At 42.4% G+C, this 26513-nt stretch overlaps 1 protein-coding gene across 4 annotated transcripts in view; it reads left to right on the top strand.

Annotated features, from left to right (window-relative positions):
- Window positions 1–26513, top strand: part of TGFB2 (transforming growth factor beta 2) — a 97138-nt gene that overhangs the window by 34929 nt on the left and 35696 nt on the right. For all 4 annotated transcript variants that reach the window (XR_002729908.2, XR_002729909.2, XM_023203718.2 and 1 more), the window contains one exon: window positions 23463–23626. Coding sequence is in view for 2 of the 4 variants with exons in the window: in XM_023203718.2 (XP_023059486.1) it covers window positions 23463–23626 (164 nt within the window). In the remaining 2 variants the exon portion in view is untranslated. The remainder of the gene's footprint in view (window positions 1–23462; window positions 23627–26513) is intronic.

Below are 26513 nucleotides of genomic sequence, written 5' to 3' on the forward strand. Positions count from 1 at the left end.
AGTTAATTACCCAAGATCAATTCTATTCTGTTCCAATGTCTCTTTGTTACTTTAGTAAAACTAGTACAGAGCAAGGAATGACAGTGCATCAAGCTGAACCCCAACAAGTCAAGGCACTTACTGTATCTTCTCTTGGTTCTTACTTTCTCTAACCTTCACAACTGCCCTGAAGATTAGGTGTTGTTAACATTCTATAGACGAGGAAACTGAAGCCTTAGAGCTTAAGACATTTGCCAAAGGCCACATTCTTTTTTTTTTTTTTTTTTTTGAGACAGAGTCTCGCTCTGTCGCCCAGGCTGGAGTGCAGTGGTGCAATCTCGGCTCACTGCAAGCTCTGCCTCCTGGGTTCACGCCATTCTCCTGCCTCAGCCTCTCGAGTAGCTGGGACTACAGGCATGCACCACCACACCTGGCTAATTTTTGTATTTTTAGTAGAGGCAGGGTTTCACCATGTTAGCCAGGATGGTCTTGATCTCCTGACCTCATGATCCACCTGCTGTGGCCTCCCAAAATGCTGGGATTACAGGCGTGAGCCACTGTGCCCAGCTGAAAGGCCACATTTTTAAGTGGTAAATCTAGGAGTAGAATCTGGGTCTGCTGAATCCCACATCTTAAATATCTTTGTGTTCAAACATGACATCTTCATTAGGCACCAGTGACAAGATCACAAACAAAACAAAACTCTAACTCTGGACAAGCTCAATTTTCTATAATGGTCGTAAAAGGGAAGGGAATTGAAGCAGAGCTCTAGGTAGCTTGTACTGAATCCTGTGTATGAATAAACAGAGCTAGTAAATGAGATAGTGCTACCAGGGGTGTGTGTGTGTGTGTGCACACGCATATGCACACAGTGGGGCAGTTGCAGGCTGGAGCAGGGAAGGTTTATTTTTAAATTGAAGAAATTAGCAGTTGCCAGAGAAGCACATGTGCAATGTCCTATGTTTTACTTTCATCGTCACCTCATCTGATGAATAAATTTTAAGGGGATTCCTGCAGGTCAGCAAAAAGAGAGGGTGAAATCTAGCTCTAGTTCTTTTCTGACCTTACCAGATGGAGGCCGCCATTAAAACCCTCAACTCAACTGAAAAAAAAAAAATGTTACGAAGTATTTTTGTGAAAATTAAGCTATAGCAGTGGAAACCACTCTTTACGTCCCCCTCCCCACCTCCTGGAGTGCTCAAAGCTGTCTTCCAAGGAAGCTGGAAATATAAATAGAAAAGATGTCTTGCCCAGAGGCCCCTGGCAAGAGCCCTTATTCAGCTACTGGTACCTTTGCTCTTGGAGACTATGCTTTGGTTGAGTCTCACCCAAAAATCAATGTTTTTAGTTGAAGGCAGAAAATTATAAAAGCAAAGGTATGAAGTGAAGCTCTTTGGCTAGTGTTGTCAGTGGAAGAACAGTCACCTTGTTGGAGTAATTGGTGCCCCAAGACACATACACACACTTGAGCAGGACCACCAATTCATCCAGGTGCTCGCTGATGTGATACTGATAAAGTGACTAGTTTTAAGCAGTTGATCATACTTCTGAATTAAAGTATTCATAGTTTATTCAGAAATAATAAATTTGTTTTGTGGATAGTGAGATTTTTTTCTCTACTTACTTCACAGCACCACCATGTCCCATTGGACATTTGGGCACAGGAACTGAATCCAAGGGATGATTTTCTATCACTTGGAAATCTTAAAGTAGAAAACAGGTGTAGTAATTTGCTTGTGATGAATCAGCCAGTCTTTGGGTGAAAAAGTCAGGACTAGGAAAACAAGGACTAAAGTCACCAACTCCTGCTCCCAACACAATCACTAAGATCTTCTTCAAATGCAACCTCTACTTTCCCTAGGAGTTTCAGTCTTTCATGAGTGTTCAATTTTAAGCACTGGTAGTGTATATGGAGGTATGAGGTGGTGTTTCTCTTTTGGCTACTCATCTGAAATTTGGAAAATAAATGTTCATGGGGGTAAGAAGATTGTTTTATGACACAAGCCTACTGTAAATTCTTTTTGGAATCATCTTGAAAATATTTGAGTTTTTAAATTAAACACTAGGTGATAAAGAAAGGTTTCAAGGGAGGATAAAGTTAAAAAGAAAGGCAATTCCCAACCAAGAGGAAAGAAACCTATGTGATGGAGTCTTAAGCTTTTGTATTCTGCCCTTGGATATTACAGCAAGGCCCTAGGACTGGATTGATGATGCAACCAGGGGTTTAATTAGAAGACTGTGAGCACGAATGGAGCCACGTTTAGACAGAATCTGAAACCTCTGTTTTGTCAATGCATAATTCTACAGCAATTTGCAAGTGACCTTTAGGAGGGTTCAGAATTCAAGTCTGGAAAGCATGTGTCCTTTTTAATGTATAGTTCTATTGCAAATATGAATATGCCTTAAGAAAAACACAAGACCATTTTAAAATGCAATAACAGGGCTGCTAATTTGCCCTTCAGAAGTCATTTTTCATTTTCTTTGTTGGGAAAGCAGGTACATGAGAAGTGTGTGTATCTGGGGGATGTGGGGGAGAGGGAGAGTTTCCTCAGGCCTTTAGTGTCACACAGCCCTCAAGTGGCTTCACAGGCAGATAGAAGTGGCAGTCCTTGCAGAAGCCCTTTGTCCCTTCCATAATGTTTGTGAGTTTTTTTACTAAAGGATTTTAACACAGCTACGTGTTGAAGGACTTGCAAGATTTGATTATATATCCCATGAGTCAAGTTTCAAGGGGTTACAAATTGCAACAAAATCAACCACAGGCTTTGGAAAAACTTTTCATGAAAGACGTTTTAGACTAAGAAATATTGGCTTTGGATTTCCCCATCTAGAAAGGTAGAGAGTAAGCATGTACTGACACAAAAGCACTACATTTGGGATCCCGAAAATCATTGTGAAACAACACAAGAATGCTTTTCCTCCTCCCTTTCCTTCCTTTCCACGTCACAGAGTTTGTCATTTATGACGATTTTGTGGTTGTTGTAACAGTTCTGTGAAAATGAGATACAGAGAAAGTATTTTTAAGGTTTATTTAAATAGTATAAAGTCACAGATTCCCCTTCGCCCCATTTCTAGAACATCTTGATTCATTAAAAAGAAAAAAGAAAAAAAAGAATTAAATAGCATAAGTATTTTGAATGCATTGTTTGTGTGTTTTCTTTTTAATAACTATATCTTGTCACTCATTATTTTATTGGATTAAAAGTTATAATCATTTTCAGATAGATAATTAAAGTAGCTATGTATGTTGGAATGGAGTTAGAATAATTTGGAATATTGTGGTGGAAAAAGCGTTAGCAGGTATGTGGGATATTTGAAAGCCTTAGAAAAACAAGTATGTTAAATGCTTCCTATACTATTAGGTGTCATAAGAAAGATTATGTATATAAAAGTCTATCTTATCTTTTAAAATAAAGTACTAAAAGTGGTTCATTACAAGTCACTTCCACTCTGGCTCTACCACCTATTAGCTGTGTGACCTTAGATAAATTATTTAATCTTTATAAGCCTTAGTCTCCTCATCTGCAAAATGGAAACGAAAATAGTATCTACCTCACAGAGTTCTTGTGAGGCTTAAACGAGATAATCCAGGTCCGACCCAGCTGCTGTTATTCTTGGCCCTGTACATATTGAGAGAGGCTGGCTTTCCAGGCAGTGGATTTAACATACGTTTGCTTCATCTCATTTTTCCTTAAACTCAGGGGCTATGGACAGTCCATTCACACCCCTAGAGTCTTACCAGAAAAGGACAGAAGGCAGAACTCAAATCTGCTGAGAATGGATGGTTAATATGAAACGTGGGGGATGACTTCTGGCAGGAGGAGGTTCAGTGAAGCCCGAATGTCTCTGATAGTTGAGGACAAAGTGGCTGCAGATGCTTCAGAGGCTGCCCCAGGACACATTGCAGCCTGTGCAGTTATTATTCATAAGGCTGATGCCGCAGTGATGTCACATAACCACCCAGAGGATGGCTCGTATTATTATATGCATTGAAACCAGAGTGAACCCTTCCCATGTTTGGGATGGATGTGGTGAGTGGGAGGAACACCTGTTAGGAGGTAGGATCTGGGATTGATTCTATTTTTTCCCCCTCTCTTACTAGTACTTTCTGGTTGGTAGCTGTGAGCCTCAGTTTCCTTATCTACACAAGGGAGATGTACCTCAAAAGTTGGGTAGAAGGGTAGAGTAGAATTAGATAAGATAATGTAAGCAAATTCTTGGTATTTATGACTGATCTCTGGGAATATGTGGACAGCATATTGTTATTCAATGATAATTAAGAATAAGTTGAAGTACAGTGATGCCACCTTGCACTTATCATTTCATATTTAACAAAAGGACATGGACATGCATTATCGTATTTGAGCTTGATGAGAGCCCTGTGATCACCAGTTCACAGAGCACAAAGGTTTTGTGCCTTCCCCAAAGTAACACGACTTCAGAGGAAAATGGGAATTCCTGCTAAGAAGTGGCCATCCTTGGTGTATAAGCCCCTTTATCCTTTTAACCATGATATTCGGGATATTTTTGCTAAAGAGTTTTAACATGACCCCATGTCAAGACTAAGACCAAGGTCTTCTCACATAGCTACAGAAGATTACACACAGAGAGTGTCTTTGGCTGGTGAAAGGCTCATGAGAAGGAGTGTAGCAGGGACCTCCTAGTGTCTCCTTCAAAACCTAAATTAGGCTTTCCATAAGCTTAGTCTCTGAACTCAGTTCTGTCTGGCTCTTTCCCCATCTTTCCCCTTGGAGGAAAACTGAAGATTTAAACTGTTAGAACTAGACTTCTCTAATAAGCCTCAGTGTCACAGGTTGTCACAGTGGTTGCATTTTATTTTGTTTTATTTATTTATTTTTTTAATTGGGCAGCCTCTCCCCCAACCTTTTCCCCCAAACCAGAATAAGTTCAGAGAGACTCTAATGGTCGCATTCATCTAGTTCTGTCACTACTCCTTGAATCTTGTCAGAAGATCCTGGTTACTCGCAGGGATGTTGCTTGATCCTTTTGTAGGTAACTCTGTCTGAAGGCTCTTCATTGTACTGAGCTTGGGCTGTTCTGAGATTTATCACTGCCCCCCTCATCCTTTAGGTACTACAGAACAAATCTTTATCAGGAGAGGTGGGGACACAGGACAGTGGAAAGAGTGTGGACTTGAGATCAGACAGACTTGGTTTGCAATTTCCAGCTACCTTTCTGTGTCAGCTGTATGCTGTTGCACAAGTGACTTGTCTGCTGGAAACCTCAGTCTCTTCACTTATACAGTGAGAGTGGTGGGAATTGGAAATTATCTAGCCAACCTAGTAGGCACTGTCAATAAGATAGCATTTATATGAGAGTGCCAGGTATCATTAAAAATGATATTATGTCCAAGAAAGCCCTTTGTAAGTTGTTTTCAAATGTAGGCACTGCTCCTAGAAAATCACTGGAAGTCTCCTTGTATAGCAGATTTATCAAGTAATCTAATGGGACAACAAAACTAATGACTCCAAGAATGACTTTCTAAAATGTGTCCTACTGAATCAGGCTCAAGCCTGCCCACAGGTTCCTGATGCTAATAATTACAAACTGAGGAGTAGAGGCAGACCACAGGGCCACTCTGGTTTGTTGGATTCTGGATGGCAGAGAAAGGGAGGGCTTCCATCCACAAGCTTTTTGATACTGCTTCTCTCTTCAGATTTGCGACCTTTTCTATATTCCTGCCTAGAAAAGTCTTATTGATGTCAGATTCTGAAAGTAAGTGCACCCTTTCCTCTTTGGCTTCCAGCGTTCTGTTAATAATATAAGCTTATGTTTATTGAGTACTTACTATGTTCATATTTATTGCCTTATTTAATCCTTATGGCAATTCTTAGAGGCAAGTGCTAGTATTATCATATTTTAAAGATACAGAAATAAAGTGAGTCCCTGCTCTTTTGCTCTTCCCATCTATCAAGATAAACAGCTAAAGAGGCCACTATAATATACAGTGCGGTAAGTGTCAGGATGCAAAGAAGAGAGAATTCATTGTACTCTGGAAGAGCCAGAGACACTTCTAAAAAGAGGTGACACTAGGCTGGACCTTCAAGGATGAATAGAATTTGCCAAATGTAAAGGTTTCTAGGTGAAAGACTGACATGGTATGGGTGTGGTGGTGCTTGGCATATTTGGAGATTGGAAGTGATGTGGTGCACTTAGGGTCTGGGGCAGAGTCCAGTGTGGCAGGGGTGGGAGGGGAGTGGAGAGGAGACAGCAGGGTGCCCGTTAAGCTGGAAAGGGAGTTTGAGGTCAAAAGATATAAAAATTGACATGCCATGAAGTTGTCTCTTTGGGATATTTGAAATTTATCAAGACTGTGCACTTGTTAGAGGTTAAGAGAGAGGAACGGATGGTTAAGAATGGAAGTAGGCTTCCTTGGTACCATGCTGTCTATATTCCCGGAAAAGGCATGTCTAGCTACAGAGGGTAGTGCTTTCTCACCTTGAACCCCAGTAACCTCAAGGGCGGGTAGTGTCTCTCCTACCCTTGGATGGAAGAGTCCCATCCAAGCCCATTATTCTTTTGGACACGAGGGAGCCGAGGCCTGGGAAGTTGATAATACCCTGTTTGAGATCTACAGAGAAATCGGTTGTACTACTAATACCTTCTTTTAATGCTCACTTCTGAAAAACCCCTCCCATGGTGCACATCTTAAATCCCTTCACAGCTCAAGTGGTTACTGTACAAGGTCTGTTCCCACCTGACTTTTTTTTTCTTCTGCCCAAGCCAGACTTGTAAGAAAAGGTGGTCTGATTGAAGGCTGGGAAATTAGGATTGATGACTCTATGTTGCCTGGCTATTAGACTTACAAAATCCTTTTAGGATTCTGGGATCCTTCTCTGAGATATTTTAAAGGTTCACCATGCCACGAAGATCATGTCTTTTTCTATGTCCCCCCACCCCCACTGGCATTATTCTACATGGAAATAACTGTGATCTGGAAGGCCCATAGACAGCAAGGACACATCTGTATCCTCTGCAAGAATAGAAGCTATAGTTAAAGGACCTGTGCACCCACAGAGAATGGACGTGGAATTAGGCATAGTATATAATTAGAGTAGAGCTATGGAGAAGGCACATTTTGGATCCTAGAGCTCCCCAGCTTCCTTCTGACAATAAAAAAGGATAATGTGCAGTCAGTTGCTTTCAATAAAAGGAAGCAAAGGGATCAGCTGGAGTTTTTAAAAGTCTGTCTGTGTTTAGACTGCACCGATTGCCTGTCCAAGGCAGACCGATCTGCGTCAGGCCATCCTGAGGGAAGAGAGGTCACAGTTGGTCTCCTCACATCCAGAGGGAAATTTTAAAAGTTCAGTAAACTACTGGGCAATTATGGATTGCTTGGAACACCAAAAAGTGATTTTGTCTTTGAGGTTGATGATCAAACAACATCTCTCAGTCTCCGCTGTGCCCACTCAGGTGGATAAGTGGCCCCCTCGCCCACCATGAAAGAAAGAGCAGGCTGTTCTGAAGACGTCTTTATTCCTGCTGAAATATGGGAGACCTGGTCCTCTCCCTGCTTGTCCCTCTCTGGATCTTATCCCTAGGTCATTCCCAAAGTACCGTTTCTAAAGAAGGTCACCGTATGTCGGGAGCCGCTGAATAGCTGATCCCTGAGTTGGCTGCCGGAACACTGATAACTTTCTCCATCCTGGTCCCTTCCGGACATTGTATCCTCTAAGGCTGCTGTGCATTTAGAGGAAGATACTTCTGCTCTCAGCACTAGTAATAACTATTCACAATCATAATGAAGAGAAAAACCGCTCTTGTCAGAGTATCACTGCCAGTTGAAAAGGCAGCTTGTTATATATGTACCACTCCACTATGGTGCTGTTTTAATGTTGCTGTATCTCTTCAAATTGGAATATGATGGCAGTCTCTGAATTGGCCTTCTCAGCTGACTGTGCTTCCCTTTTAGAAGGCACTTTATATGGGGTTGGTTGTTCTACTGGCTACTTGATATCCCACAGGGGAGCCTATTCTTGAGCCTGATGTCAGAAGATGAGCATTGAATTAGCACTGAGAAGTCTGGGGAAGTCACTTACATCGAATCATTTGGCCTCTGAATTGTGGTTTTCTCAACAGCAAAATGGGGATAATCCTACCTGGCTTGCAGGGTTATCATACTAGGAAGAAATAGTATGTGGAGGTGCTTGGTGAAACACTATGAAGACCTAAAGGATTGGGATTAACATTCATCATTGTTGTGTGACTTAGCTGTTTGAAAGCAATTAGTTTCCTTTTGCTTTGTGATACGTGTTGAACACCTATTGTGTACTAAGAGACCTTGTCCTTGGCCTGGAGCTAGGACACAGGAGTGGGAAGATGACAGATTCAGTGTCTGTGCTCTTGAAACTTACAAAGGCACCCTTGCCCAACACAGAGACTGTTTTTCCTGTACCAGTCCCATTTGCACCTGCTTACAAGTAAAGCAGACCTCTTCCTGGCCTTCGGTGATCTCTAATCCAGTGCTACAGTCAGGCAGCAGCACAGCTTGCTTCTGGCTAAAGAGCATTCTTGAGTGTTTAAGAGCACTGAAAAGAATTGAGAGGAGTTATCAATTTTCCCTGATCAAAACCCCTCTGGCCAATGAATGTACTCAGATAGTATCTCATAGGTGCTCTGTGGTACAGTGTATATGGGTGCTAATCAACTATTCAAGGAACATATGTTCTTTCTTGGTAACCTTTCAGGCACTACACATACAGAAGCTGAATTAGTTTATTCAGATGCGATTGTGGAACTCGCTATTTTTTCACTTTTCTGACACAAGGAAATTTTTCAGATATGTTGTCTAACCTTTAAGAGTAGTCTAGTGAAACCAATGTAGTATGTGAGAAATAAATATCTTAAGTGACATCACTGAGGTACCCTGACATACGAAAAGTGATTCCACTGACTTTAGGATATACTTGAGTCCACATAGGTAAGCCTCATGCAGACTTTGTGTAAAATTCCCATCTCTACACCTTCATTTGCTATTTGTTTAATTCTTGTTATATATGTACCACTCCACTATGGTGTTCTATTTACTTTCATCCTCACACATTTATAAACCACTGACTTTAATCAAGAAACACTTCTTTAAAGAGGACTTAGTAAATGCTTTTTAGGAAGCACAGGACAGCCATTGACTTGGGACTAACTAAAAGCATTTGTCCTGCCCCCTGGTCTACACAACCACCAGTGAGAAAAGAAAGCAAGAAAGCTTTGGAAACTGTCTGAGTTTTTTTGCACCTCCATTGCAAGGGCTTCTTGAAGGTTCCTAAAGAAAACAGAACAAGCTATATGACAGATCTTAAGCTTCCCCAAAGAAGAAAAAAAAAAAAAGTACTTTTTTCTTAAGAATTCTCCTTCCATTCTCAAAACTACTGTGCTTTCCAATAAAGTGGGACCAGTTGGATTAACTCTTTGGAGACCCTAGCTGCCATTCTTCCATCAGTTTTCTCTCCCAGTGTCCCTAGAGCAGGTTAAAATTCGGACATTTCATAGCCTCTGTGCACAAAAATAATGAGATTGAAGGTAAACTATAGGGGCTTGCTCTCAGCTAGTTCAATTGAATTGAAATAACACACACTTAAACATTTTAAAGTACTTAGCCAGGGTCTAGTTCTGCAGTGGAGATTCTTAAAGGCTGTTTTTCTTCCTCTCACAAACAGTGGCCCAACCTTGAAGAACAGAAAGCTGCTTAGCACCCAAATGAACATGATTCCTTAAAACAAGTATAACACCCCTGGCTCCATTCCAGAACTCGTTCATGCCACAGTTCATCTGGATTCCTATAATTCCTGTATGTTCCCATATCTTAATTGCCCATAGCTGTGTTGCCAGTACAAACAGGATGAGGGAAGAGTGCACACCCTTAATGAATACATCTACCAACCCTAAGAAAGCACCATCATTTGAAACTCTTAATATTCTTTCTGGCACTAAATGGCCATCTACTGAAGTGCTAATAGGGATATCTGGTAACTTAACGTTTCTTCCAAGCAATGCTTACTCCCTACTATCTTTATATTCTACATAGAGGGCTACCATTTGGCATAAAGAAAAATTCAGACTTTCCATTCAGCTTTTCAAGGAAGTATATTTTGAAACAAATCCCTCAGAGTGCTCATTAATAGAGGATGGGCATTCTGGGCCAAGGTGGGTTCCAGAACCTTCCTGAGTTCTGTCCCACTGGCTGTTTTCCTTGATGATTTGCAGTAGGACACAACTGGCCTACTGGTCCCCCTTGAAGAAGATATGCTTCTGGGCAGACTGGAAGACTCACTGTGGTGGTGGTGTGTGCCAGTACAGGTCCAGAGCCTCCTGCCCATAGACTTGGCTATGTCCCTGGTGTTGAGCAGCACAGTGGAAAGTGCCTAGTGCAGAGGAAGCACCTCAGAAGGAATAAGTTCTAATGTGAATTCAGGTCCTTTTCCACCTAAACAAACTTGACTTGAGGACCTTTGTTCCTTATCTGTGAGTTTTGGGGATTGAATGAAATAGCATCAAGGATCCTTCATTTTATTATACAACACTGTGCCCTGCAGTATCATTTAACACATGAATTCACAGGTTCACCAAATCAGACTTCAAATCCTTCTTAGCATATTTAAAATGAGGACTCACATCAAATAAGTACACACTGAATAGGAGTATATTGTAAATATTGCACAGGGTGTAAGTATAAGATGATGACATCTGCAACATCGTTTGTGTGGAAAAGACCAAAGACTTGTAATTTATTAGACATTCAGAACACAGAGGATATGTGATGTGAGTACAAAGGTCAAAAAATAAAGAGAAAGAGTAATTCAGTGTTGGGATGCATTCAGAAAAGCATAAGTTCCACACTAAAGAAGGTGATAGATAGTTCTACTTCATTCTGCCTTGAGAATTATGCTCAGATGTAATGGTTCAGGTTTAAGATTGGGGCAAAGTAGAGAACAACTAGAATAAGTGAATGACTTTCATGACAAAATGTGAAAGGAAAGAGGGGATGTTTGCTTACAGAAGAAAGGAGATGAAGAAGAGAAGATGCAAAAACTGGCTTCAAAAGCTGGCTTGATCAGCCAGGTGCGGTGGCTCACACCTGTAATCCCAGCATTTTGGGAGGCCAAGGCAGGCGGATCACGAGATCAGATCAAGAACATCCTGGCTAACACAGTGAAACCCCGTCTCTACTAGAAAAATTAAAAAAAAAAAAAAAATTAGCTAGGTATGGTGGTGGGCACCTGTCGTCCGAGCTACTCAGGAGGCTGGGGCAAGAGAATGTAGTGAACCTGGGAGGCGGAGCTTGCAGTGAGCTGAGATCATGCCACTGCACTCCAGCCTGGATGACAGACTCCGTCTCAAACAAACAAACAAACAAACAAACAAAAAACTGGCTTGGTATAAGTAGGATCGAGTGGAAAGGGAATAGATAATCTTACGTGGCAGAATTAGACCCACTGTGGTGTAGCTCTTATAGAAAGCAGCTGTCAGCCCAAGATAGGGAAGAACTCTTGTACCATTGGAACAATGGTCAGAGGCTGAAGTGGACCACCTAACTGGGTTCTAAGATCTCTGTCACTGAAGGGTTCTGAGAGAAACTGTCTTGTCTTGTCTTATAAAGAAACTTGCAGTAAGAAGAGTTAGATGCTTATAAAAGAGAGCACCTAATAGGTGCCAGGCAATTCCTTTGTGTGCTATCATTTCTAATTTCAATCAAGACTTGCAGAGAGACTGAACATCAGCTGTATTTGCTTTCCACTTCTCTAAAACTGGATAATCCAGACCATGTATTCCTCTTCATATTTATTCACTCTCAAGCCATTAATTTAATATGCTAGTAATAACAGCCCATGCCAGTTGGTTAAGTTGGTAAACAGCTTGTAATCCTAGCAGGGTGTGCCCTGCCACTTATTAGCTTAAGCTTTAGGGCAGAGCAACAAATCAGCACAGTGCCTCAAAGTAATTAGGCAATTGCCTTACAGAAAAATTAGGCCACAAGCAAGAAGCTTACAGAAAACACAAAGAAAATCTCACAGTACAAGACATGCATTGGCCATTACATGCATCACTGCTATAATTTTGAAAAGATTAGAGAAAGATTTTTGGGCTAATAAGGACCCGCTACACCATTAAGCATGTCAAAAGTCCATACTAGTTGTTGCAGAGCTGCAGGGGAAAGTGCATTTGTTTCTGGAAAGGGGAATGTTGGCGTTTATTTGTTGTGGGATAAGAATGCTTTCTTTGCAGGGATTAGCAAGAATGTCCAGTGTTGAGCAAGAATGTCCAGAGCTGTAGAGTTTAAGTCCTATTTTTCAAATGCTTGGTGTCATCCTGCAAAAATTTCACCTTCAGTTTCTTAATCTGTAAAAGGGATCAAAATAACATGTGCTTCTAATGTATTAAAAGGTTAAGGATGAGATCCTAAATTTCCAAGTTTTGTTCATTAAAGGAATCAATACAGGCTGGCTTCCTTCTACTGATCTTGTTTGAAGCCTTTGCTGCATTCTAGAATAGTATATTGTTATCTGTGTCATGGGGTCATTGGCCTCATTAAAAGCCATGAAAGGACCAAGAAGATGATCATTTTGCTCCCTGGATATCACAGCAAATGAAAGCACAGATTGAAGGGAAGTGAGAAAAAGAGGAGAGAAAGAAAATGGAGCAAAGGAAGGAGAAAAGAGACAGGAAGGGAGAAAGAAAAAGAAAAAGATAAATTTATGTGCTTTAAGGGATGAGATTATGGCAGAGGAGAGCTGCTTCAGTGGCCTGTTCCAAGTGTGAGAACTGCCTTCCCCATTGAGGCCATTGGGAAGGGACACATGACATTCACATTTTACCTGCCCACAAACGTGAGTCCAGCCATACTCTTCATGCTCATGGGCTCTGAGATTTCTCTAGGTTAGGCATTGGCCTCTTAACAGCAATAGTCAGCCTGCCCTTTCAGTACTCAATGCTTTTACTGCTAACACCCAGTACACCCTACACAAACTGCCTGCACAGCCCTGAGCCTGATGAGAAATGTAGAGGAACTGAAGTGAAATAGGTGTCTCTGTGTAGGTGGGGTTTTATGAGGATGATGGAAACTTTGAAACAGAAACTGGAAACCCCATGTCTGACACAGTTCAAGAAAACTAAACACCATGGGCAGGCACCACTGTTATTTTACTTTTTTTGCAGTGTAAGAAGGAGCCCAAACACTCATGCTGACAGTACGCACAGTCTCAAATAGCAGTTAGATGAAGGCCAAGTCACATAAGCTGATGCTGACACAATTAGACTCACCATTGCCAACAGCTCGTCAAGTCTGATACCATCCCCCTCTCAGAGACTCTGTCTTTACAAAGCAGATGCTCTGGTGCTGTGTTACATTTAATAGGTGGGATGGCCAGAGAGAAAATCAGAAACCACCGCTGATGCGCTGTTTATTTCGCAGTCATTTTATGTTAAATTGCTGTGACTTGAATGTCAGCAGTGTTTGGGATGTGGTAGTGAAATAAAATCCATATCCAGTATGCCAAGACAAATTTCAGAAAACCCCAAAACACAATTGTCTTGGTTTCTTGCTGGCTGTGTCTGTGCACACACAAATAGTAGCTAGTTTATTGCCCTCCAACCACTCGGTGGGTTGCTTGTCTTGTCACATTCTGGGGAATGGCTAATGAACCCCAAACAACTTCCTTCAAAGCTGGGGATGTCAGGAATGAGGGGCCACTACACACTCAATAAGCATGTCAGAAGTCCACACCAGTCACTGCTGAGCTGCAGGAAAAGTAGTCATTTCTGGAAAGGGAAATGGGGGGTTTGTTCTGTTCATTCTAGGGGCTTGAGAATAAGAGCCAGGGGATACCACTGAGAACAGCAGCACTAGGCACCAATGTATGGGGATCTGAAAGCCCCTGGGCAATGCTGGTATTAATAAGGTGCCTCTCACTGGGAAACTTTCGCGCTGGGTGAGCCCCCAGGTCTCCACATCAGATTCATTCTCTTAGGGAGTATCCATGAAAATACTGTGGGCTTGCATTAAAGTTTTTCAAGCTGTATTGCAAGGTCAAACTTATCTCTAGCGGAGGAGGAACTGCTGCCTTGTTATTTTATTTGTATTTTGTTGCCACCACGCTCCATTGCATGTGTTGGTGTTTCTGCCTGGCGTGGTAGTCATGCCTTCAACTCAGGGCTCCTTTGCACAGAAGGCAGGATATTGTGCTGAAAAGCTTTTGATTCAAAGGCCAGCCTCACTTTGACTTTGGCCCAAAGTTTTACTTTCCTCACTCTTGATTTCTTTATCTGTGAAATGGGGGTTAAAAAAGGCCTTTGCAGTGATGAAGTTAGTAAAGCTATTATAAAATGAGAAGGGGACATAAAATAGAATTCTGAGTCTGCAGTAAGATCAGGTCATTCTTTTTGGAGTAGGGAAGGTAGGATGAACATTTTTTATTCCACTCTAGCTAGTTCATGACACTGAGTAACCAGAAGGGAAGCCTGGTCAAGTGCATTGTGGTTAGACCATCATAGTCTAGGACAGAAGTTCTCAAACTTGAGTATAAAAAAGAATTGCCTACTATTAACCCAGTAGGCCTAGGATGGAACCAAGTAACAAGCATAGTAATAAGCCCATCAGGTGATTCTGATGCAGGGGGTGAGTGAACAAATATCTAACATAGTGGGATTTAGGGGAGAAAAACAATTTTTGGAGGCTCCATCAGTGGAGAGCGTGATGTAATGTCAGAGCTGGAAGTGGGCTGTGAGGCCATCTAGCTCACCCTGCCACCACATTCAGGAAGCCCCACTGCATCTTTTGGGACAGAATGCGCCTTGTGAGTACACAGGTTCTTCCAGGGAGACCAGTGAGGTGTGATCTCTCACAACCTTGAAAGAGAGTGGGTTGTTTGGTTTCTTTCTTTTTTTCTTCTTAAATCTTCTAAATTATTAGAAAATTATTTTTATATTGAGTCAAACTGTGGCTCCTTGGCTATATAGAAAGTAAGTCCCTGAAATATTTGAAATCCCATGAGATTTGATATCCCTAAGTCTTCCCTTCTTCAATTTGAGTACTACCAGTTTCCTTCAGTGAGGGGTGCTGATCCTGGCTATACATTAAAATCATCTGAGGAACTTAGAACTAAGTCCACCCCAGTCAATTAACTAGACTCTTAGGGACTTCAACTCAGGCATCAGGATTTTCAAAGTTACTCAGTTGATTAAAACGTGCAGTCAAGGCAGACTACTACTGCAAATCATAGAGGAATCCTATTTTTCCAGTTTAAGAGCTTTAGAACTCTTCTTCTTTTATCTATCTTACTCTTTTTTTCTAGGTATAAAGCCTGATCAAAAGTTTAGGTGCTTGAGCCTGGTGTAGTGGCTCAAGCCTGTAATCCCAGCACTTTGGGAGGCCGAGGTGGTGGGTCACCTGAGGTCAGGAGTTTGAGACCAGCCTGGCCAACATGATGAAACTCCGTCTCTACTAAAAATACAAAAAATTAGCCAGGCATGGTGGTTGGCGCCTGTAATCCCAGCTACTCAGAAGACTGAGACAGATGAATTGCATGAACCCAGGAAGGGGAGGTTGCAGTGAGCCGAGATTGTGCCATTGCACTGCAGCCTGGGCGACAGAGCGAGACTCCATCTTAAAAAAAACAAAAAAACAAAAAAAAAAAACATCGGACGCGGTGGTTCACGCCTGTAATCCCAGCACTTTGGGAGGCCGAGGCCAGTGAATCACAAGGTCAGGAGATTGAGACCATCCTGGCCAACACAGTGAAACCCCGTCTCTACTAAAAAATAAAAAAATTAGCCAGGTGTGGTGGTGGGTGCCTGTAGTCCCAGCTACTCAGGAGGCTGAGGCAGGAGAATGGTGCAAACTGGGAGGTGGAACTTTCAGTGAACCGAGATCGTGCCACTGCCCTCCAGCCTGGGTGACAGAGCAAGACTCCATCTCAAAAAAAAAAAAAAAAGTTTAGGTGCTCCTTTGTCTTTCTGTATTTCTTTGTAGACTTCTTTTCTTCTGTCCTATATTTCAGCAGTTCTCAAATGTGAGGGTACATAGGAATTGCTCAAGGAGTTTGTTAAAATGCAGACCACCTGCTGAGAAATAGTGTTAATCAGCAGGAACCTGTGCTGTTTTGTAAGCCTCGTTTAGCTTTTCCCCTAGGAGGGGGACTAGCTTGGACTTGATGTTCAGGTAATTGGTGAGTACCTCAGGCAGGAGGATAAACAAAACCTCCAGGCCACTACCAATTCCGTTCATACCCACACCTTCTGTGTTTCACTTTGAACTACTGACCTTTCTGGCTTATCTTGGAAAATCTCCCACAAGGACACTGAGACCAGTGCTCATCTGTCCTTGAGGATTGTGGTCAGTGCTGACTCCAGGAAAGCTGGTGTTAAACACTAAGGCCTCCTTCTTCTTTTCCCCTGGACTTTACCAATCTGCTTTTAATTGTTAGCTAGGAGTCAACCAATATGTAGTCACCCATTGGTTCTCAAACTTTGATGAGATGGTGCATCAGACTTTCCTGGATAATTCACGTTTATCATGGATTCCTAGTCAAGGCTGATGCCGTGGGTTGGGAACCTTACTTTAAGAACCACTGCTTTAGCAAATACAGCAAATACCTGTAGGTTCTTGACCCAAGCACCTACAAGCAAGTTTAGAGACACACACTTTCTCTCTGCCAGTTTTGTGGTGTGACCAATCTAAGAGGGAATAAACAATGGATAGATAGCTGAAGCATTGCCCTCCTGAAGGGCTGAACCCTAGACATCATTGGGGGACTTCTTGCAAGCCTCAAATCTACATTCTGTTTCAGAGCTCATCACATATGAGTGATGTTGTAAGACCTTTATTCAGTTTTGTTTTTTATTAACCTTTTCTTTAACTTTATTTTGAAATTATTTTATTTTAGTTTTTAAGACGGTGTCTTTCTCCGTCACCAGGCTGGAGTGCAGTGGTGCAGTCTTGGCTCACTGCAACCTCTGCCTCTCGGGTAGAGAGTCCCCGAGTAGCTGGGACTACAGGCGACTGCCACCATGCCCAGCTAATTTTTGTATTTTTAGTAGACACAAGGTTTCACTATGTGGTCAGGATGGTCTTGATCTCTTGATCTCATGATCTGCCTTCCTCTGCCTCCCAAAGTGGTGGGATTACAGGCATGAGCCACTGTGCATGGCTTATTTTAATTTTTTTTAGAGACAGATCTCACTCTGTTGCCCAGGCTTCAGTGCAGTGACTCAATCATGGCTCACTGTAGTCTCACCCTCTCAGGCTCAAGTGATCCTCCCACCTCAGCCTCCCAAGTAGGTAGGAGTACAGGCACTTGCCACATTACACAACTAATTTTTTATTTTTTAATATAGATGGGGTCTTGTCTTGCTTTGTTGCCCAGGCTGGTCTCAAACTCCTAGCCTTTACCAGTCCTCTCACTTCGGCCTCCCAGAGTGCTGGGATTATAGGCATGAGCCACTGTGCCAGGTCTGAAACAATTTTAGACTCACAAGAAATTGCAAAAATAGTGCAGAGAGTTCCTGTGTACCCTTCAACAGCTTCTCCCAATGATAATCACAACTATAGTAGGTTTTCAAAGGGGATGGATACCCCATTTACCATGATGTGATTATTAGGCATTGCATGCCTGTATTGAAGTATTTCATGTACCACATAAATATATACACCCTTACTAGCTAGGCACAAAAATTAAAAATTAAAAAAGTAGAACATATAAAAACTGAAGAAATCCAAGCCTAGTTAATAGTATTGTACCGATGTCGATTAACCTTTTTAATAAAAATAGTCCTAATATGAACATTGTAGGGAGAGGTGAAATTGCTTGATGCAGAGCTGTTTAGTGGAAAGTTAGGATTCTCTTGTCACCTTTTCTGATGGTCAGGCTTATAGTAAATCAGGTGAAATGTTAAAGGATAGTGGTGGGGAGTCTGTGAGAACTTTGGTGACTGGAATTTCTCCCTATTCAGTGGAAAGGAATTAGAGTATATAGCATCATTTATAAACAGCCCCAGGACACTTAGCTCCTCCTGTTCTTTCTCTTCTCTTCTAATTAAGTCTGTCAGTTAGTCAGAGCATCCTTTCTCTTGGGGGCATTCACGAAAGGCCCACTGACCACTTGGCAGCTTTGTTGCGGGATGGGAAGGGAGGCAGGGAGGAAACTGTGTGGAAATTTGTGCTAGACCCAGCGCTCCAACTTTCCATCTGCTTACTTATATAATCCTGACAATACAATCCATTACATATGAGGTAGAAAATTATTTACTTCATTATATAGATGAAGAAACAGGCTCAGAAAAGCCAAATAATATCCCTGTTGCCACAGAGCTGGGAACTGGTTGATTCAGTTCAACCAGTTCATTCTTAACTGGATTAGAATTCAGGTAGCCTTGAAGGTCCTTCAGTACCTAAGAATCCTATAACTGTATGAGGCTTTGGCAGGGCTAGCTACAAAACTTGCAGAATCCTTCTTCAATATGAAAATATGGGGTCTCTTGTTCAAAAAAGGGGAAAAGGAGTACTATTGAAGATGTTAAAATATAAAACTTTTTCCTTTGTTCCATGGTCTCCCTCTCTCTGTCTGTCTCTCTCTCTCTCTCCAACTGTCGCAGTATTTTTTTATGTGCTGTTTGATATTGTGCTCGCTTGGGCATGGGGATACTCCTAGAGTGACAGGAGACTCTCACAGGGACTTGAGACCCTTGCCCTAAAACTTGGAACGTGCAGCCCAGCAGCTGCTGGGGTCCCCCTGACACAAGCCCACAAGATTGATGACACATTGAGCCAGGTATCTCCCTTCCCATGGGACTGCCACTTTCAACCCACAGGGTTGCAAACTCTGCGCTGGGATGTGGTTGATACCTGAATTAAAAGCGTGCACAAAAATCTCAGAAATCACCCACTAAAGAACTATTTCATGTCACCAAAAAGCACCTGTACCCCAAAAAGTATTGAAAAAAATTTTTACAAAGGAGTGGGTGAGAGACATGCTTCTACTGGGTTGCTCCCTGAACATATTGTGGCACTACCAGCTTGTGGTGGGGACAGCTGCCACCAGGCCCTGCCCCAAAATGGCATGGGTTGTGTGCCTGACCCCAACTCTCACTGGGTGGAGGAAACAGTGGCCACTGGGTGAGGCAGGGAAGGCAGGGTGAGACTGGGGACACCAGAGGGCAAGGGTAAGAGGCAGAGAGTCCTGGGCAAGTGGACAGGTGACAGGAGGTGGGATGGCCCGGGGCTGAGGTCCCTAGCCCTCTGTGCATGCTCCACTGTCCCATAAGACCTCATTTACAAAGCATCAATTCAAAGATGAAATGATTGAGGATTTCAAGATGATGACTAGAGAGGCCACAGAGCACTAAATTCAGGTATAAGACCTTTCTGAGGATGGAGACCCTGTGCACTTGTGCTGGCCATACTCTCACGAAGTCCACCCTGGGCTGTGGAGAAAAACTATAAGGGAAGATTTGTGAGTTCAAAGTGCTTACATACAATAAGTTGGTAAATTTTTTGGAGCAGATACAAGTCAACATATAATGTATATACAGTAGTATGTGATTAAGTGCTATATTTAAGTTTTTTGTATACTGTTACTTTGGAAATTAGTGACTAGTTAGATTTTCTCAGGTTTTTTTTCTCTCTCTTCCTTCCGCAAAATATGATTTGGCATGTGTGGCCAAGGCTGAGGTGAGGGGGACACCACTTGATGACATACTGGAATCTTCTATGTGCAAAATTTTCCCTGGGAGGAAGGCCCATGAGAAAGCCTGGGAGGAGGACCAGAATCAGCCTCCTGGTGTGAAATCCAAAGGGTTGAAGGAAAATCGATTTGATTGAACTGAAAAAGTAGGTCAGAAATTGAGAGAAGGGAGCGGGCCAGGATGTGAGTGTGGATAAGTTGGCAAAGGTCAAGCACAAGTACCTGACCACCTGGCAATGAAATAGGAACTGGGATGTGTATTACAGAGGACTTTAGCAAGAACTCCCATTCCAAAGGGGGAAATTAGTTCTTGGAGGAAGCAGAGGAAAAAGCTTCATCCCTCCAAGACTAAGTGGGTGGATCAGAGCTGCACAAGCCATTAAGCCCCTACCCCGAGCTCCCTCAGTGGAGGGCGGGAGCCTGCTGCGTCCCAACTGGGCATCGAGGGGCCTTTTTGGGTCTCCCTGCCCCGTGTATAGGGTGTTTATGAAGTAAAGGCAGGGTCAAAGACTGCTAGCACAATTTACAGCAATTTTGTTTTTTCCAAATGAGGAAACATTGGCCAGTTGCTCACGTTCCTCAGCCAGCCAGGGGGCTTGTGACCCAGAGCAGATGACAGCACAGGACAGCTGGCATCGACCCCTGGAAGGGGTAGTCGGTTCTTCAGTTGACAGTTTTTACCACACTCTTACACACTGGAGCAGGAGTACAGGCAGGGAAGGCTGCCGGCTCCTCCTGGCCTGGTGGCTTCGCTGTGGTTACAAGACCAAAGCAGAGTGGCTGATGGAGGCTGCTCAGCAGTGCTTTCACTGTGTGTGTTAGCTACTTCTACTTATAAAACAAGGACCAAAAATGCAGATTTGTGTTATTAGACAGTTGAAATATAAACAGCCTAAATGCTTGTAAGAGCCAGAGGGGAGGAGGGCTGTTTGCCAATGTATAGGAAGCCCAGCTGAACAACTGTACTTAACTAGCAAGCTACTCCTGTAAATATTTGCAAACGCCCCTTCAAAGCTCAAAAGCCTAGGACAGGATCATTGGATGATTTGCTTAGAAGAAGAAGAAACAAAATTGACCTCATGGTCTGAGGCAGCCATAAAAAGAAAGAGTGTGGATGGGCAGAGGACCAGAAAAGGGGGAGGGGGAAATGGTCCAAAGTTTAATAAACACAAAAGAGATAAAAATAAATCTCAAGAGCACTTATTTACAAACTTGATGGAAGGATAAGATTGAGGCGGGCGGGTGTGAAAGATGGGTGCTTGTGAAAGTGGAAGAGGCCTGCAGGGATTCCACTGAAAGGGCGGAGGGCGGGGCGGGGGGGGGCACAAATTCAGTGAGATGTTTACTCTTCCTAATGACAGGAAACATGCTGAATTAGCTTCGCTCTTCCAGGATGCTCCTTCAAAGAATGTTTGAAGCTTCTGCTGTCTAATGCGGAGGCTATGCGAAGATGAATGCAGCCATCAGCCTGTGGAAGGTTTTTGCCAAGAGGGTGGGCAAAGCCAGAAAGCCTGGCCCCAGACCGGCCTAGCCTTCTCTGGGTGTCTGGCCTGTTTTCAGCTGAGCTGGTCAAGCATAGGACCAGCTGTTCCAATCATGGGGGCGGGCATATTCCAGAGGAGAAAAAGTATTTGTTCTCAGCAATTACCTTGTCAAAATGCTGTGCTAGGGGACTCCAAAAGCCTTTCTGCGTGTACCAGTGCTCCCTTGCCTGGAAGCCACCCATCAACTAATTCGCAGTGGTAATGCAGTGGATCATCACCATGTCTGCATGAATACTGTTTTTCTTTGAAACCTGGATACTTTGGATTTTTGGGGTTTTTTTGTTTGTTTGTTTGTTTCTGAGACTTCTGACTCATGGGTTATAAAGCCTCAATTTACACAGTCATTTTATGAACCAGTATGGAGCAGACTGGTGTAGAAATTCCCTGCTTCTCCATGAGCCTGTGTGCTGAGAGTCACACATATATAGGGGAAGGAGATGGGTTGGGAGAAAGTTCCTATGAAGGTAAAAATTCAGAGGTCTTAAGATGAGAAAATGTTGGTGTGTTCCTAGCATCTTTTTTTCTTCAGTGTAATCGTCAGGACATGGATTTCCCAATAAATCATGGAAGGTATTTATGTCTATTTTAAGATCGGCAAGATGGCTCATTTATTTAAAAAGAAGTTAGTGTTGCCAACAGTCAGATGCCTGAGTCTTTCAAGAGACTCCTGTTGATGACCAAGTATGCCAACGGGGTATTTGGTGAACTCCATGTATACAGAACCCTGCCCCAGATACGTGGGAAAGAAGAAAGACCTGGAAAATCCAGTCTCTGCCCTCAAGATTCTTAAAATTTCACAAGGGAAACAAAATAAACAAACACAATGCAGAAGTAATAAAAGCATTTTTAAAGAAACATGAATAACTGTGAATGATTATTTGTAATGAAGTCAGATAATTGAAGAGTGGATAGAAAGAAATGGAGCCACTAGAGTTGGATGAAACACTCTGGAAAGGGGAAAGAAAGTGTATAGGAGATTTTGGAAGAAGATTGTAGAAACATACCTGTAACAAGTGGTCTGCACAGTGTATGTGCTTAATAAATGGATATTGTATTTGAAAGCATGGAGTTAGAATAGGACCTGCTCTGGTCTTGGTTTAGCCTCAGTTGCACATTCAAAGACATTGGCAGATTCCAAAAAAAAAAAAAAGAAAAACCAGCACACCTCTAAAGCAACCCAGGAGCTTAATTGATTGATTGATTGATTTTTGAGATGGAGCCTCACCCTGTTGCCCAGGCTAGAGTGTAGTGTTGCGATTTCGGCTCACTTCAGCCTCCACTCCCAGGGTTCAAGCAATTCTCCAGCCTCAGCCTCTGGAGTAGATGGGATTACAGGTGCATGCCACCACGCCTGGCTAATTTTTGTATTTTTAGCAGAAACAGGGTTTCACCATGTTGGCCCGGGCTGGTCTCAAACTCCTGACCTTAAGTGGTCTGCCCACCTCAGCCTCCCAAAGTGCTGGGATTACAGACATGACCCACTGTGTCTGGTCTTCCCAGGAGCTTTAAATTGTCATGTGCCATCAGCAACTCTGTATTTTACATGGTTTAGAACTGAAGGAATTTGTGCCAATTCTTTTTCTTCATCAGCTAGGATGACCTCCCGCCAACAGAGATTATCCTGCATAAAGAATTCTAATACTGGATCTGGTATAAGTTAGTATGTGGATTATACTTTTGTTTATTCAGATTTCCTCACCATAACTTGACTAGAGAATGTGTTAAGTCATATGTGTGTGAAAAACTAAAATATTGAAGTCAAAGGAGATTCGATATATGAGCCTGGTTAAAAAAAAAATTATTTGGATGCCAAACTTTCAAGGAAAAAAAAATACATGGGCAAACTGCTGGCCATTAGGAACTGTTTTCTTGGCACATCTGATTAAAGTGTATGGAGGCCTGTCAGCTCTCTCCAGGCATCAACTGTCATAAACTTGTCCCAATTCAAAACCATCTATGATTTTCCACCACTCTGTCAGCCTTCAAAGGATGGGGTTAACTGCATGCTTTCAAATGGAATTGGAAGTGGTTTGTTAATCTCTATTAATTTGCTACTCCTATAACTAAATGCACATGTTTATTTTATTTCTTTTTTTTCTGGTTGTTAATGATATTAAATTGGCCGTCGGAAACTAAATTATTCTGTAGATATTTTCCTTATGGCTTCTTGGGATTATCTCATGCTACAGTCTTTTCTGAAAGCACAATGGATTTTATCATTTTCAATGATTGCCCTAACTTTTTACAGATGCCATCCCGCCCACTTTCTACAGACCCTACTTCAGAATTGTTCGGTTTGACGTCTCAGCAATGGAGAAAAATGCTTCCAATTTGGTGAAAGCAGAGTTCAGAGTCTTTCGTTTGCAGAATCCAAAAGCCAGAGTGCCTGAACAACGGATTGAGCTGTATCAGGTAATGTTCTTTTTTTTTTTTTTTTTTTTTTTTTTTAACACAGTGTCTCTCTCTCTCTTTCACAGGCTGGAGCACAGTGGCATGGTCACAGCTCACTGCAACCTTGAACTCCTGGGTTCAAACAATCCTCTTGCCTCAACCTCCCAAGTCACTGGGACTGCAGTAGTGCACCATCACACCCAATTATCTTTTTAAAAAACTTTTTGTAGATGTGGGGTCTCACCATGTTGCCCTAGCTGATCTGGAACTCCTGGCCTCAAGCAGTCTTCCCACCTTGGCTTCAAAAAGTTTAGGGATTACAGACATGAGCCACCGTACCTGGCTCATTTAGGTTGTTGTAATGGGCAATCAGTTTGAGGTCTTAGCACAAAAGAATTCCAGTGTCTTAGATTTTCTTAGCTGATATAAGGCATTCTGTGTAGTCACAATCATGATATAGGCCCTCATTTGCTATTACTGTTATAGTAATAGCTTGTTCCTAATCACTCAGAAGGGAAGAACCCTTTAGAATGCAGTATTGAAGTTCTGAGCGCACTTTCTCGGTTGCATGAACAGCCGGAGTATGTACTCTTGAGAGGGTTTGGTTCCAGAATTCAACTCCTTAAACTGTAAAGTCAGATAATATAGGTCCGATTCCATCCCGGGAAGCAGTCAGCTGACCTTCCTTTACTCATCCTATGGCTGTTTCTTTCTCCTTTTCTATGATTTTCTCTTTGTTCTCTTATTGTCTTCTCTCTTCCTGTCTTTTTCACTTTTTTCCTCCTCTCTTTGCAACCTCCTGTGTCTTTATTAACCTTATCCCGTTTCCTTTTCCTTTCTAATTCTATCCACAGTCTCCAATCCACCTACCCAATACAACGCCCCCCACCCCACACACACACAGTCCTGAAGTCTCCTATTCTCATCTTTCTAGTAGAGTTGGAGTTGGTGGGCAGCAGCATCAAAATATAATGATGATGATGATGATGATGAAATGCCAACTTGCTGAGATTTTCAGAGATGTTCTTAAAAGCTTGTTACCTGAGTGTAGTCTACAGGGCATTTGCATCGGCATCACCTAGGGGCTGTGAGAAATGTAGAATCTCAGGCCCCACTCTAGACTTTACACAGTCAGAATCCCCATTCTAACAAGATTCGCAGGTGCTTCTTGTGCACATTAAAGAACCACTAGAAAAATCCTGAGTCTGGTGCAGCCTTATAAACAGGCAATTTAAATACATCCTGATGCCATATGAATAGTGGTACTCGCATATAGGGTATAGGTGGGGAAATTTCACCAGGGAGCCGACATTTTGGTGAGGCCTTGAGAAGTATCTATTAAAATGCGACGGGGGATCATCATTCTTGGCAGGAAGGGCAGTCACTGCAAAGACAGTCTTGAATGGGCTTGCTGAGGGTACCTGGTACATAGTGCTCAGTGCCTGGAGGTGAGGAGAGACGGGGGAGAAGGTGGACCTCCAGAGATAGTGTGTAGAGTGACACTACAGAGGATTAAGAACAAACACCTTGGGATCCCCGTGATAAGGGGTATATATATATGACAATATGATTAAAACATGGGATAACTTGAGAAAAAGAAATTGGCATCTATGTGCAGAAACCTCTGGTTTTTCTGGAGTCTAATCATTTGGAATTTGTGATCATTAGGATCAAAATTTTCTTTGTATTCATTATGAAAATGGAGAACTACCATACAAATGAATATGAGACTTGAAGAATAGTTTAAAATACTCAAAGCAGTCGTTTTGTTTTCTTTTTGTTTTTTGAGACAGCATCATGCTCTGTCGCCCAGGCTACAATGCAGTGGTGCAGTCATAGCTCACTGCACCCTCAACTTCCAGGGCTCATGCGATCCTACAGGTGTGCATCCCCATGCCTAGCTAATTTTTTTTTTTTTTTTAATTTTTAGTTCAGATGAGGTCTCACTTTGTTGCCCAGGCTGGTCTCTAACTCCTGAGCTGAAGCGATCATCCCACCTCAGCTTCCCAGTGTGCTGGAATTACAGGCATGAGCCACTGTGCCTGGCCCCAGTTTTAAAGTAGTAGTTCACATGTGTGTTCATGAAGAATAATTCTTACTTATTTAAATAGGCCCTCGAGAACCTGTTTTTGGAGACTTTTAAATCCTAACTCGCATTCTGGGTAGCACCAATGGGCTGGCCATTGCTCGTCACCCCAAGGTCAGAGAGCATGCTTGTGGGACCAGACACTATGCTGAGCAAAGAGTTGGAAGTATTGTTTCCAGTGATACTCACAGCTATACTATGGAGTTTGTAAAATGAAATATTCTTTCTGCTATTCTATTATTTTTCCATTTCACAGAGAATGATGCTAAATCCCAGAGAAATTAAGTAACTTGGCCAGGGTCACACAGGTAGGAAATGGCAGGGCTAGGATACAAATCCACCTCTGACTCCCAAGTCCTTCCGTCTCCTCACCACATACTATGCTATTCCTAGCAAACTTTTCCCTTTCTCTTACCCTTGGGATAAGCCAGAATAGAAGAATAATAAGACAAACGAGGCTAGAGGATGAAGTAATATTTGGAGGGAAAGCAAAAATTGGTTCCTATGAAAAAAAGCCAGATTAGGGGTAGCCAGATAAATTACAAGATGATTTAAGCAAATAAACAAAATATATGATTGTATCTCCTTTTTCTTTTCTTTTTTTACCAATTAAATCACTCTTAAACTTCCTTCTGTGCTGACAATAGCATTATAGATTGCTCTCTTTGGCCCTACTTTAGTTAGCTTCAGTAAATTGAAGGCAGGGTCACCTAGGTCCTGTTACCTGTAATGGAAGCTGCTAAGTCACTATTTTTCTGTGGCCACTTGACCCTGTCCTCTGAGGAGTAGCCTCTGCCAACAGGCTTGCCAATGACTTTTTTC

The sequence above is a fragment of the Piliocolobus tephrosceles genome, chromosome 1, assembly GCF_002776525.5.
Source record: "Piliocolobus tephrosceles isolate RC106 chromosome 1, ASM277652v3, whole genome shotgun sequence".
In the NCBI taxonomy this organism is placed as follows: domain Eukaryota; kingdom Metazoa; phylum Chordata; class Mammalia; order Primates; family Cercopithecidae; genus Piliocolobus; species Piliocolobus tephrosceles.